Source organism: Cervus canadensis, chromosome 9, assembly GCF_019320065.1.
Source record: "Cervus canadensis isolate Bull #8, Minnesota chromosome 9, ASM1932006v1, whole genome shotgun sequence".
Taxonomy (NCBI): Eukaryota; Metazoa; Chordata; class Mammalia; order Artiodactyla; family Cervidae; genus Cervus; species Cervus canadensis.
In genome coordinates this window covers 50963151-50978484 of record NC_057394.1, presented here as the reverse complement: position 1 = coordinate 50978484, position 15334 = coordinate 50963151, and the positions used below count along the sequence as shown (strand labels likewise).

Here is a 15334-nt window from a genome sequence, read left to right as displayed (position 1 = left end):
AATTACACAAAAAACATTCAATGGAAATTATTTTCTAAAAGATGATGCATCAAAAACATAGTTATCTGTCCTTTCGTCTCCTTTCCCACATCTTTTCTCAGATTTTGTCTGAAGTCATTTTGTTTTGTTATTTGTGGAAAATATTGAAACAGTAGATGTATATTATAGACTCAATTGCAAAATATTACTAGATTTTTAAGATAAATGGGAAGTCAGATGTTGCTGGGTATGCCACAGTGTCTTCAGATATAAGGGAACTGACAGGAATTCATTTTCCTCTACCTTTCGAGCTTGAATGACTTTGGGTGATTTTGTCTAGAGAGTTCTAAGATTAGCTTAAATAAGAGGGTTTGTCATCTCATATAACAAGAAATCTGGAGCTGGATGGTTGTAAAGATTGGCAAATTAAGCAATATAACAATGTTGGAACTCTGGTACGCATCGCTCTAGTTTCTTGGCTTTCTTCTCTGGGTTATAGGGTTCTCTGTGTGTTAATCTTCATGAAGAAAGTTCAAAGGCAGGAATGAAAGGGGACATTTCTCTGTGTGTGGGTGTTTTATCAGATAAGAAAATAATTTTGGAAATCTCTGGTAAATTCCATCTATGATTCATTGACTAGAACTAGGTTATGTGTCCATTCCTAAATCAATCACTAGCTAAGGAGAATGGGTTTATAACAGAGGTAGACTATTGCTTCCTTGAATACATGACCATCTCATTGTAAAAAAAAGTCAGTTTTCAGGTTCGAGTGGATATAGCAAGTTGAAAAAGACACTGTCTCTTACTCAAGAAGTGCTTTAACTTAAGTGCATTGAGAACCGTTTTCTGGGAATGTCTTGCCATAGAACACTAAAGACCAACAGTTTGGGATTGTTTTGAGGATTAAAAGCATAAGAAGGGAGTGATATCACAAAGATGGCAAAATGGAAAGTTCCAAGAATTGTCTCCTCCACCAAAACAGCTATTAAGCTGACAAACGTCTGAAACAACTATTTTACAACTTTGGAGTCAAGTCAAACTCTTGCAGCATACAGAGTGGTGATGGATGAAGAAAGAGGCTGGTCACTGGCTGATTACGGAGATAATGGAACAAAGACTCCAGTGATCACAGATCACAAAGAATATAATCCTTACCAAAAAGGTTTGGAACAGTTACTAAACAAACTTAAAACTGCAGTCTTCATCAAGTAACACCACCAATCTCTGAGGAGGAGGGAGAATTTGATTTCCAAAATTGCCACCAGTACAGTATTCAGAATTTTCAGTTCTCAGCAGAAAATTATAGAGCATACCAAAAAACAGAAAGTATGACCCATTCATAGGAAAAAGAAAGAAATTGAAAGAAACTATCCCTGAAGAAACCCAGGCATTGAACTTATTAAAAAAAAGACCTTAAATTAACTGTCTTAGAAATACAGGTCTGAAGGGAACCATTGGCAAAGAGCTAAAAGAAATCAAGAGAACAATATATGGACGATATATAAGGATATATCAATAAAGGTAAATTATAAAAAAAGAAAATAGGATTTCTTGAACTAGAAAGTACAGTAGTGGAAATAAAAATTTTTCTTAGGTTCAGCATCAGACAAGAGCAAGCAGAAGAAAGAATTACTGAGCTTTAATAGAGGGCAATTGAAATTACCCAGTCTAAGATGAGAAAGAGGGAAGAATGAAGAAAAATAGAGCCTACGGGATCAATGAGGCACCATGAAATATACAGTATATACATTACAGGAGTCTCAGTTGAAAAGAAAAAGGGATAGAAAAAATATTTGAAGAACTAATGCCCCCCCCCCCCATTACCAAATTTGATGACATCTACAAATCTGAGAAGCTCAATGGTCTCCTATAGGCTAAATGCAGAGACACACCAAGACACATAATCTAGTTGTTGAAAGGTAGAGACAGGATATCTTGAAAGCGATGAGAGAGAAGTAACTCATCAAATAGAAGGGATCCTCAATAAATGGCCAATTTTTCATTAAAAACTATGAAGGCAAGGAAGCAGTGGGGTGAGACATTGAATGTACTGAAAGGAATACTCTTCATCTATAATTCTATTCATAAAAACTGTCATTTAAGAATGAAGGAGACTAATCAAAAGGACAGTTTGAAATTCTGATGACCAGGTACCTAGTGCTTTTGCCTGTTGTATGGTTTTCAGTTCTTTATTTTCAGCAACTGAAAAAAAGACTTGATTGGGATGTCAGTGGATAGTTTCTTTAAAATATTTTTGACAATAAATGATTTTATAGGTTGAATTGTGTCCCATCCATCATCCCAACCCAACCTACCACCTAACAAGATAGATTGAAGTCTTGAGCACCAGTACCTTAAAATGTGACTGCTTTTCTTTGGAAATAGAATCTTTACAGAGATACCAAGTTAAAAAGAGGTCGTTAGGATGGGCCCTAAGCCAAGATGACACTAGTTTAACCTGTAAAGAGGGGAGATTTAGACACAGAGAAAAGTTGTCATGAAGATGCACCGTGAGAAGATGGCTGTGTGACTGGAATGATGCATCTATAAACTAATGAAAGCCAAAGATTGCCAGTAAACAACACAGACTAGAAGAGGCAAGGAAGGTTTTTTCCTAAAGCTGTCAGAGCATGGACCTGCCAGCACCTTGAATGAGAATTTGGTTAACTGCAATTCAGGTTAACAAGAAAGGTAGAATAAGTTATACCAAGGTTGGATATGAATTGATTCTTAAGAGTGTTTTTTGGTTAAATTCTATATAAGAGACAGTATTCTTAATTAGATATTTACTTGTGAAATAATTGGGAGAGGGAAAGCCTTTGGAAGGATTTTTTTTTCACATTTAGATAAGTTTTGAATAAGAAGGGTGGATTATAGTTTTAATGTCCAGGCCTTTTTACATTTACTTTAGGATATCTACAGCAGGGATGTAAAATTTCTCTTATATGTAACTCTGACCTATTAATAGCTATTACTATGTTTAAAAAGGATTTTGTGTTTTGAATTCACAAAATCAGAGTTTTTAAAGAAGTCAGAGTTTTAAAAACAGGTTTTTTTTTTTTTTTTTTAAAGTCCTGTGCTTTTATCAATGCCTACGTGGGTATGAGTGTAGATGTCAGCAACATGCATGCTGTCTTAAATACTATCTTAAAGCCTATCCATCTCAACTCATAAAAGTACAAAAGTTAGTTGTGTATTTCTCAGCTGGTTATGGTTTGATAAATGTCTTCATGGGATATGTTTATGTTACTTAAACAGTCCTTTAATTCTACTCAGGTCCAGATTTTTCAAGATATGGGATTCTGACACTTGTAAAGTAGATTTTTTAAATTTGAGGTGTAGGCTGTCAAAGCTTCATAGATAGTATTGCTTATAAATATAAAGCAGAATATTGAAACAATAGAGAGTAGGAAAAAAAACCAAGCTACTGAGATGGTACCATTTTGTTAGCTTCTTTTTATACTTTGTATTTTTTGAGAGGTGCTATATAAACTGTATTTCCTTAGGACAGAGAAGTATTAACCATGACAATTTTTCATTAGGTAGTTTTCACTGCCTGTTTTTTTTTAAAAGCTTTATAGTGACATATCATAAAGTTTCTTTTTTTGTTTGTTTGTTTTGCATTTGTAATGGTTCAAAGAAAGTACTCAAGGCACAGCCTTGCATATCACAGATCTTTTCTTGACTATTGGTATGAAAAAACAGCAAGCAAATAATATATTAATATCACATTTTCCCATAAACATCAGATGTAATTTTTGGTTAAAAAACAGTATATATTTAAGAACTTATACTTTGCTTGTTTATTGGCTGTTGGCATAACTTTACTTTGTTGCTTATAGGTGGATGAGAAGGCTCTGAGACATATAACAGAAATGGGCTTTAGTAAAGAAGCATCAAGGCAAGCTCTCATGGATAATGGCAACAACTTAGAAGCAGCACTGAATGTACTTCTTAACAGCAATAAACAGAAACCTGTAACAGGTCCACCTTTGAGAGGTATAATTCTTTAATCAATATGCCAGACAATATTGTTTGCTTTTCATAGAAATGTATGTTGTTGACAAAAACTGGGTTTTGTTGCTGTGAAGTCTGTAACTTCATTTAGCTTTATGGTAAGTGGAGGTAGCAACCGTTTTGGAACCAGAGACATATAGGTTATTCTTAGTCTCATAGTCTTCATCTTTATATAAAATAAAGTAGGTCTAATAAAACAAGGTCTTGAGTAATAAAATATAAAATAACTGGCTCTACTTAATCTATTTCTACCACTAGGCCACTTTTATAACTGACTAAATAGTCTACAAACATTTAATAATTAACAGGAACATGACTTTTATTTAGTGTTATTTTTAAATTACTGTATGGCCAAGCATATCATGTGATTTTTCAAGTCCTAACCATATCTTCTTTTAAAAAAATAAGTATTTGCTGTATAGCAGAGATTACCACAACATTGTAAAGCAACTGTATTTCAACTAAAAAAAGTGGTTAAAGAAAAATCATAAAAATGATTTATTTCCTTCAAACACAATTTACATGAACAAATTTCCAGGTAGGCCATTTAGAAGATTAAAGGTGCTAGTTAGTATAGTCATTTAAAAACATTTTTGCTATAAAGGATATAGGTCATACAGAAAAATATGAAAAGAAATACGTGTATGAGGTTTTACTTAAGATGTCTGCTGATCATATTTCAGTGTATATTCCCCTTTTGTTTTGCATGTATACTGTATGTGTCTTACTTCACGTCTTCAGGTAAAGGGAAAGGCCGGGGCCGAATACGACCTGAAGATGAAGAAGAACTAGGAAATGCTAGGCCATCAGCGCCAAGCACGTTATTCGACTTCTTGGAGTCTAAAATGGGGACTTTGAGTGTGGAAGGTAGGCTAAACTTAAAGTAGATTTCTGTTTAAAGCACCAAACTTTGTTTGGAATTATATAAAAAAAGTATAATATACTGACAATATAAACATATATTCTGAGTTTTGTAAATTTATTTAATCACAAACTTCCTGTTTGACAAAAGCACAGAATAAAATTTTAATTGTTGCATTCTGATATCATTGAAGCTTATTTTGCCCTTTATCTGTATGGTGGACAATATCATCAAATTCTTTATCCCAGTTTACTAACTGACAAGATTAGCTATGAAAACAGATTGTTATTTTGGATAAATTATTAATATCATTATTATGTAATTTCATATGACTTTTTTGATTCTGAAATTAGCCTCTTTTTTCTCTACATATTAACACACTGTATGAAAATGTGTGATTGGGGTTAGGATTAAATGAGCACAGTGAGTGAGTATGCTCTCACATTGTGGTATATTTCTTAGTATGATGTATTTTAGTGATTAACATAATACTGGAAGAGATATAATTATGTTAAATGTTTATTTTTAAGCATGGAATATGATAAAGATTTACTAGAATTAAAAGATTTTAATATATGATCCCAAAGATTTAGAGAAATTATTTTTAGGGTTAATTTTCTCTTTCAGATATATTTTGAATTAAATTTAAGCTCAAAGATAAAATGCTTTTATAATAAATTTTTAATGTACAAATTTCATGAAAATGGAATTTCTCATTAGGGTGCAAAGAAAAGATAATGCATTGTCTGAAAAACAAATGTTGGATGTAGAATGTAGATGATTTGTAAGTAGACACATGTAAGATCAGTATTTCCTTTTTTCTTTTTGCTTCCTTTTTAAAGCATGATGAATTCATTTTCTAATGCTATTTCACAAAATACCAAAAGTTTAATAGCTTAAAACATTGCAAATATGTTATCTCATAGTTTCTATGGTTCAGGAGTCTAAGTGTAGCTTAGTTGAAATCTCTGATCAAGGTCTCACATACTGAAATCAAGATTTTAGCTGAGCCTGTGATCTTCTCTGAGGTTTGCGGTCCTCTTACAGGCTCATGGTAGTTAGCAAAATTCACTTACTTGTGGATATAGGATTGACATATATTGCTTTCTCATTTAATACTGCTTTTTCATTTAATATTTCCTGGATAGTGCTTTCAGCTCCTAGAGATCCTCAGGTCCTTGCCACTTGACCCCATCTCTAGCAGTTCACATGTTTGTGTCTACAAGGTTAGCAGGAGAGCCTCTGTTGCTTCTTAAAATCTCTCTGACTTATAAATATTTTTGTCCCAACTTCCCTTTATACTATCCCAATCAGAGCTTCCTTGATTTCCTTTTATCCTTCTGTTTCCCTACATTTTGGGCTTTCCTTGTAGCTCAGTCGGTAAATAATCTGCCTGCAGTGCAGGAGATCCAGGTTTGATCCCTGGGTTGGTAAGATCCCCTGGAGAAGGAAATGGCAATCCACTCCAGTACCCTTGCCTGGAAAATCTCATGGACAGAGGAGCCTGGTGGGCTGCAGTCCATGGGGTCGCGGAGTCGGACACGACTGAGTGACTAACACTTCCCTACATTTATTTGCTTCTGACTCCTAGAGTCTCTTCTAACTCATAATGAAGTTGAGAGTGAGAATAGTAATTCAACTCTGATCTGTGTGTCTGTTATCCTTCAGTTCTCACAGAATACATCCTATACCAACAAAATTTAGTAATGTAAGCATTCCACTTGGGAAAAGGTATTAAAGTTAATTAAGATACTTGACATGAATAATACACTGAAAACTGAGCATCAGTGTTAGACTTATTTCTGAGGGGACAGATATTTATGAACATATGTTAATATTGGATATTGTTATAGTGGACTGTTTTGTATTTGCTTTGTTGTTATTAACATGTTACAGAGGAATGTGGAATGTGAGAAAGAAATGGACATTATAATGGTATTTCATACCCTTGATTTTCACAATGAATATAACCTATAACCTTTATAAATCCCCAAATTCAAAAATTAGGTATTTCCAATATTTGTACAGATTCTTAAATTTTATCAAAATTCACACTTTCCGTTGATCATCCTAATGCTGGAAATTACCCCCTCCAACTTACATTAGAGTTGTCTGTCCTACTTGATAACCACTATTCTCAGCGAAGCAAATTTTTATTCTTTCCTAGAATATTGTGTGGAGAGGCCAGCAAACCAAGATGAGAGATGGGCAGAGGCTTCCTAGAGTGGGTGGCATATAGACAGGTTAAAGAGGGAGTATTGAGGGAAGGATATCCTAAATGTAGGGAACGCTGAATGGTCAGGCTTGGCAGCATCAAGAACGTTGGTTCCTATGATTCGGAGGTTATGGGAGAGGTGGAAACAGAAGGCTACAGATAGAAGTGGTAGGCTGCAGACAGACCAGGAGGACTTTGTCCTAAAAGATTTTTGTTTGTTTGTTTGTGTTTTAAGTTTATTTATTTTTAATTGGAGGATAATTGCTTTATAATATTCTATTGGTTTCCACCATATCAAATCCCTTACAGTTATACAGTGGAAGTGACAAATAGATTCAAAGGATTAGATCTGGTAGAGTGCCTGAAGAACTATGGATGGAGGTTCATGACATTGTACAGGAGGCAGTGATCAAGAAAACCCCAATAAAAAGAAATGCAAAAAGGCAAAATGATTGTCTGAGGAGGCCTTAAAAATAGCTGAGAAAAGAAGAGAAGCTAAAGGCAAGGGAGAAAAGGAAAGATATACCCATTTGAATATAGAATTCCAAAGAATAGCAAGGAGAGATAAGAAAACATTTCTCAGTGATCAATGCAAAAAAATAGAGGAAAAGCAATAGAATGGGAAAGACTAGAGATCTCTTCAAAAAAATTAGAGATACCAAAGGAACATTTCATGCAAAGATGGGCACAATAAAGGACAGAAATGGTATGGACCTAACAGAAGCACAAGATATTAAGAAGAGGTGGCAAGATTATGGACGAACTATACAAAAAAGATCTTCATGACCCAGATAACCACAATGGTGTGATCACCCATCTAGAGCCAGACATTATGGAATGTGAAGTCAAGTGGGCCTTTGTTCATCACTGTGAACAAAGCTAGTGGAGGTGATGGAATTCCATTTGAGCTATTTCAAATCCTAAAAGATAATGCTGTGAAAGTGCTGCACTCAATATGCCAGCAAATTTGGAAAACTCAGCAGTGGCCACAGGACTGGAAAATGTCAGTTTTCATTCCAACCGCAAAGAAAGGCAATGTCAGAAGAATGTTCAAACTGCTACACAATTCCACTCACCTCACATGCTAGTAAAGTAGTGCTCAAAATTCTCCAAGTATGTGAACTGTGAACTTCCAGATGTTCAAGCTGGATATGGAAAAGGCAGAGGAACCAGAGATCAAATTGTCAACATCAGTTGGATCATCAAAAAAGCAAGAGAGTTTCAGAAAAACATCTACTTCTGCTTTATTGACTATGCCAAAACCTTTGACTATGTGGAGCACACAAACTGTGAAAAGTTCTTAAAGAGTTGGAAATACCAGACCACCTGACCTGCCTCCTGAGAAATCTGTATGCAGGTCAGATATTGAACAACAGTTAGAACTGGACATGGACCAATAGACTGGTTCCAAATAGGGAAAGGAGTATGTCAAGGCTATATATTGTCACCCTGCTTATTTAACTTATATGCGGAGTACATCATGAGAAACACTGTACTGGATGAGGCACAAACTGACATCAAGATTGCCAGGAGAAATATCAATAACCTCAGATATGCAGATGACACCACACTTATGGCAGAAAGCGAAGAAGAACTGAAGAGTCTCTTGATGAAAGTGAAAGAGGAGAGTGAAAAAGTTGGCTTAAAGCTCAACATTCAGAAAACTAAGATCATGGCATCCAGTCCTATCACTTGATGGCACATAGATGGGGGAACAATGGAAACTGTGACTGACTTTATTTTTTGGGCTCCAAAATCACTGTAGATGGTGATTGCAGACACGAAATTGAAAGACACTTGTTCCTCAGAAGAAAAGCTATGACCAACCTAGACAGCATATTAAAAGCAGAAACATTACTTTGTCAGCAAAGGTCCCTCTACTCAAGGCTATGATTTTTCCAGTAGTCGTGGATGGATGTGAGAGTTGGGCTATGAAGAAAGCTGAGCACTGAAGAATTGATGCTTTTGAACTTTGGTATTGGAGAAGACTCTTGAGAATCCCTTGAACTTCAAGGAGATCAAACCAGTCAATCTCAAAAGATATCAGTCCTGAATATTCACAGAAGGACTGATGCTGAAGCTGAAGCTCCAATACTTGGCCACCTCATGTGAACAGCTGACTCACTGGAAAAGACCCTGATGCTGGTAAAGATTGAAGGCGGGAGGAAAAGGGGACGACAGAGAATGAGATAGTTGGATGGCGTCACCGGCTTGATGAACATGAGTTTGAGTAAGCTCCATGAGTTGGGGATGGACAGGGAGACCTGACATGCTGTAGTCCATGGGGTTGCAAAGAGCCAGACATGACTGAGTGATTGAACTGAACTTCCACCTTATATCAACATGAATCAGCCATAGGTAGATATATGTCCCCTTCCTCTTGAACCTCCCTTGTTTTCCTCCCCATCTCTCTAGGTTGTCACAGAGCACTGGGTTTAAGCTTCCTGCATCATACAGCAAATTCCCACTGGCTATCTATTTTACATATGATAATGTATATGTTTCTATGCTACTCTCTTAGTTCATCCCAAGCCCACCTTCCTCACTGTGTCCATCAGTCTTTCTCTATATCTGTGTCTCCATTGGTGCCCTGCAGATAGGTTCATTGGTACCATCTTTCTAGTTTTCATGTATATGCATTAATATACAATATTTGTTTTTCTCTTTATGACTTTGGTACTGATGCTGTAAAGAACAGTATTGCACAGGAATCTGAAATCTTAGGTCCATGAATTAAGGTAAATTGGAAGTGGTCAAATAGGAGATGGCAATAGTGAACATTGACATTTTAGGCATCAGCGAACTAAAATGAACTGGAATGGGTGAATTTAACTCAGATGACCATTATATCCACTACTGTGGGCAAGAATCCCTAAAAAGAAATGGAGTAGCCTTCATAGTCAACACAAGAGGCCAAAATGCAGTACTTGGGTGCAATCTCAAAAACAACAGAATGATCTCAATTTTTTTTGGATGCAAACCTTTCAGTATCACAGTAATCGAAATCTGTGCCCCAACACTAATGCCAAAGAAACTAAAGTTGAACGGTTCTATGAAGACCCACAAGACCTTCTAGAATTGACACCAAAAAAAGATGTCCTTTTCATTATGGGGAGTAGAATGCAAATAGAGAGTCAAGAGATACCTGGAGTAACAGGTGAGTTTGGCCTTGGAGTACAAAATGAAACAGGGCAAAGCCTAACAAGAGTTTTGCCAAGAGAACACACTGGTCATAGCAGACACCCTCTTCCAACAACCCAAGAGATCACTCTACACATGGACATTACCAGATGGTCACTAGCAAAATCAGATTGATTATGTTCTTTGTAGCGAAAGATTGAGAAGCTCTATACAGTCAGCAAAAACAAGACCAGGAACTTGGATCATGAAGAACTCATTACAAAACTAACTGGAGCCCATTATACAGAGTGAAGTAAGCCAGAAAGATAAAGAACATTACAGCATACTAACACATATTATGGAATTTAGAAAGATGGTAACGACAACCCTATATGCAAAACAGAAAAAGAGACACAGAAGTACAGAACAGACTTTTGAACTCTGTGGGAGAAGGTGAGGGTGGGATGTTTCGAAAGAACAGCATGTATATTATCTATGGTGAAACAGGTCACCAGCCCAAGGTGGGATGCATGAGACAAGTGCTCGGGCCTGGTGCACTGGGAAGACCCAGAGGAATCGGGTGGAGAGGGAGGTGGGAGCGGGGATCGGGATGGGGAATACGTGTAAATCTATTGCTGATTCATGTCAATGTATGACAAAACCCACTGAAAAAATAAATTAATTAATTAAAAAAAAAAAAAAAAGAAAGTACATCTAGAATTTCAGAAACTGAAAAAAAAAAAAACAACTAAGACTTAAATTGAAGACTTTGGGAAAACCACTCGGCTATTCAGGAATAGATCATATCCTTTATGATTATACAGTGGAAGTGACAAATTCAAGGGATTAGATCTAAGAGAGTGCCTAAAGAGCCATGGATGGAGGAAAACATTGTGCAGGAGGCGGTGACCAAGACCAACCACAAGATTTCACAAAGAGGCAAGCTGATTGTTGAGTAGGCCTTACAAATAGCTGAGAAATGAGGAGAAGCAAAAGGCAAGGGAGCAAAGGAAAGATGTAACCATCTGAATAGTAAGGAGAAATAAGAAAGCCTTCTTAAGTCAGCAATGCAAAGAAATAGAGGAAAACAATAGAATGGAAAGACCAGTGATCTCTTCAAGAAAATTAGAGATATCAAGGGAGATGAAGATACTATGCAGAGACGGGCACAATAAAGGACAGAAATGGTGTGGACCTAACAGCAGCAGAAGAGATTAAGAAGAGGTGGCAAGAATGTAGAGAAAAGCTATATAAAACTGTACAAAAAAGTCTGAATGACCTGGATAACCATGATGGTGTGATCACTCACTTAGAGCCAGACATCCTGGAGTGTGAAGTCACGTAGGCTGTAGGAAGCATCACTATGAACAAAACTGGTGGAGGTGATAGAATTACAGCTGAGATATTTATTATCCTAAAAGTTGATGCTGTGAAATTGCTGCACTCCAAATTTGGAAATCAGAGATCACAGGACTGGGAAGGGTCAGTTTTCATTCCAATCCCAAAGAAAGTCAATGCCAAGAATGTTTGAACTACCTCACAGTTGTTCTCATTTCACATGCTAGCAAGGTAATGCTCAAACTCCTTCAAGCTAGGTTTCAACAATATGTGAACTGAAAAATTCCAGATGTACAAGCTGGATTTAGAAAAGGCAGAGGAACCAGAGATCAAACTGTCAGCAGTTGGATCATAGAAAAACCAATAGAATTTCAGAAAAACATCTGCTTCATTGACTATGCTAATATCTTTGACTATGTGGATCACAACAAACTGGAAAAATCTTAAAAGGTGGTCTGGATGAGAATACCAGACCACCTGATCTGCCTCCTGAGAAACCTGTATCAAGGTCAAGAAGCAACAGTTAGAACCAGACAGGGAACATCAGACTGGTTCCAAATTGGAAAAGGAGTACGTCACCCTGCTTATTTAACTTACATGCAGAGTACATCATAAGAAATGCTGGGCTGGATGAATAACAAACTGGAATCAAGATTGCCGGGAGAAATATCAATAACCTCTGACATGCTGATGACACCACCCTTATGGCAGAAAGTGAAGAAGAACTGAAGAGCCTCTTGATGAAAGTGAAAGAGGAGAGTGAAAAAGCTGGCTTAAAACTCAAAATTCAAAAAGCAAAAATCATGGCATCTGGTCCCATCACTTCATGGAAATAGATGAGGAAACAATGGAAACAGTGAGACACTTTATTTTCTAGGGCTCCAAAATCACTGCAGATGGTGATTGCAGCCATGATATAAAAGACACTTGCTCCTTGGAGGAAAAGCTATGACAGACCTAAACAGCATATTAAAAAACAGAGACATCACTTTGCTGACAAAGTCCAGTCTAGTCAAAGCTATGGTTTTTCCAGTAGTCGTGTACAGATGTGAAGGTTGGACCATAAATAAGACTGAGCGATGAAGAATTGATGCTTTCGAGCTGTGGTGCTGGAGGAGACCCTTGAGAGTCCTTTGGACTGCAAGGAGATGAAACCAGTTAATCTTAAAGAAAATCAACCCTGAATATTCCTTGTAAGGACTGCTGCTGATGCTGCAGCTCCACTACTGAAAGGTTGTTGCTGAGCCACTAAAGATGCCGGGATTCTTGGCCTCCAGAGGAGAGGAATTCAATCTGGGGCCAGAGACGAGGCTTGATCACTCAGAGCTTTTGTGTAATTAAGTTTTATTTAAGTGTAGAAGAGATAGAGAAAGCTTCTGACATAGACTTCCAAAGGGGGCAGAAAGAGTGGTGCCCTGCTAGCCTTTAACAGTATGTTTTATACCTATCAGCAAGCTGCTAATTAGAGAATGGAGATGTTTCAAAACTCAGAGTGGCATCAGGCCCCTCACCCACAACATGCGTTTTGAGATAACATTGGCATCAGGTGAGTCATCCCGGGTCATAAAACTATTGACATGAATGTTAAAGAAAGGCAGGTTTCCAAGTAAATATATAGTTTCATTAACATAGATTAGGAGAGAAGTTCAGTTCACTTCAGTTGCTCAGTCTATCTATCTGCCATCATAGCTTTAGGAGAACAATGTGTGAGTAAAAGATACTGGTTTGTTGAGCCCTTATGGGTTCTGAGTCTTAAGCAGAACTGATGTGAAGAAAGAATCTAGGGTAAATACATAGCTCATTAACATAGCTTAAGAAAAACATTTCCATAAGAAAAATGCATTGGTTAGATCAAGGTCTGAGAAAAGTTAAGTTCAAGTGGAACTGGGTGTTGTCATGGCAAGACAGAATTTTAAGAGAAACCTCCTTTTAAATTTGCATAGAGAGGGGAAAGAAATCTGACACTTGTAGCTTGTTTCCTCCTGCCACTTAGAGATAAAAAAATGTCTAACACTCGCAGCCTATTTCCTCCATTTGGAGACCCCTGGCTTTCCTGCCTGTTACCCTCTTACCACTTCAGCCACCTGACGCAAAGAGCCGACTCATTTGAAAAGACCCTGGGAAAGATTGAAGGCAGGAGGAAAAGTGGGCAACAGTGGATGAGTTGTTTGGATGACATCATTGACTCAGTGGACGTGAATTTGAGCAAACTCGGGGAGATGGTGAAGGACAGGGAAGCATGGCTTGCTGCAGTCCATGGGGTCAGAAACAGTCCATCACAGCTGAGTGACTGAACAACAGCGATACAGTATTTGTTTTTCTGACTTCACTCTATACCACACTCTAGTTTCATCTACCTTGCTAGAACTGAATCAAATGTGTTTATTTTTATGGCTGAGTAAAATTCCATCATATGTACCACAACTTCCTTATCCTTTCATCTTTCAATGAACATCTAGGACATGCTTACGTGTCCTAGTTATAAAGCCACTATTTGGAACCATATGAAGATTCCTTAAAAAGCTATTAGTAGGAATAAAACTCTCATGTAACCCAATAATCCTACTACTGAGACAACCATAATTGAAATATACACATGTACCCCAATGTTCATTGCAGTACCATTTCCAGTAGCTAAATGAGTTATTATTTTATCCAAATGCCAGTATAGAGCCCATGAGAGTAACAAGTTTGGTGCTTTCAGAAAAATAATTTGTCCATTGGCAAGGTGGAAAATGGGATTGAGACTGAAGTGAGGCTACAATTGAATGCATTGTAAGAAACTATTCATTTTCAATAGAATTTTGTTTGTATCTGATCTATCGTACAAATAAGTGGTAGGGATACAAAATTTATTAAAATGTCTCATTCAGAAAATTCAGGGAAATAAATGGATTATGTAGCTCTTACCCCAAATAAACTTACTGTTCATTTATGAGACCAAAGAATGCCCAAACTTAAAACGTCATAGGAATACTTATTAATAGGAATATTATTATTTATTTAGTGTAAACTTTTTTATCATTTAGTCTAAATGATGTACTTTTTATCATCTCTTTAGTATAAGCAACACTGAACAAAATACAAAGACTTAGCAGGAGGTATTCTGAATACAATAATCAATATATGATCTGGCATTTTTGTAATCCATAATAACATTATAGTCTTTATTTCAAAGATTTATTTCCAAAATAAGACTAACTAGTTGTTTTGAGTGGCTGAGAAATCCTTGAAACAGACAAACTTGAAAATATGGCTTGGTTTGTTGTTTCATTGTTTTAAATGTTTGACCGGAGAAATGTACCATTTCTGTAGATGCTCTTCTCACCTTAAATTCTTTCTTTGGTGATGTTGACAACATATCAGAGGAGATTGATGATAATGCACATGAGCACAAACACCTGGACAATAAATTGATACATAAATGGACTGAAGATTCTCGTACTTGTAGATGTCTCATTCAGGCATACCTGGAAGATATTTCAGGTTTGGTTCCAGACCACCACAATAAAGTGAATCTCGCAGCAAAACAAGTCGCACGAAATTCTTTGGTTTCTCAACGCATTTAAAAGTTATGCTTATCCTATACTACAGTCTGTTAAGTGTGCCGTAGTATTATGTCTGGAAAAGTACATACTTTTATTAAAAATACTTAATTGTTAAAAAATACTAACCATCATATGAGCCTTCAGCAAGTCATAGTATAACATTAAAGATCACGGATCACACATCACTATAACAAATAAGATACTAATGAAAAAGTTCAAAATAGTGCCTGAATTTCCAAAGTGTGACACAGAGAA

At 36.6% G+C, this 15334-nt stretch overlaps 1 protein-coding gene across 2 annotated transcripts in view; it reads left to right on the top strand.

Moving 5' to 3' along the window:
* The window catches only part of TDRD3 (tudor domain containing 3), a 204160-nt gene that overhangs the window by 125677 nt on the left and 63149 nt on the right, over window positions 1–15334 (top strand). For both annotated transcript variants that reach the window (XM_043477358.1, XM_043477357.1), the window contains 2 exons: window positions 3822–3978; window positions 4738–4863. In XM_043477358.1, the coding sequence (XP_043333293.1) occupies window positions 3822–3978; window positions 4738–4863 (283 nt within the window). The remainder of the gene's footprint in view (window positions 1–3821; window positions 3979–4737; window positions 4864–15334) is intronic.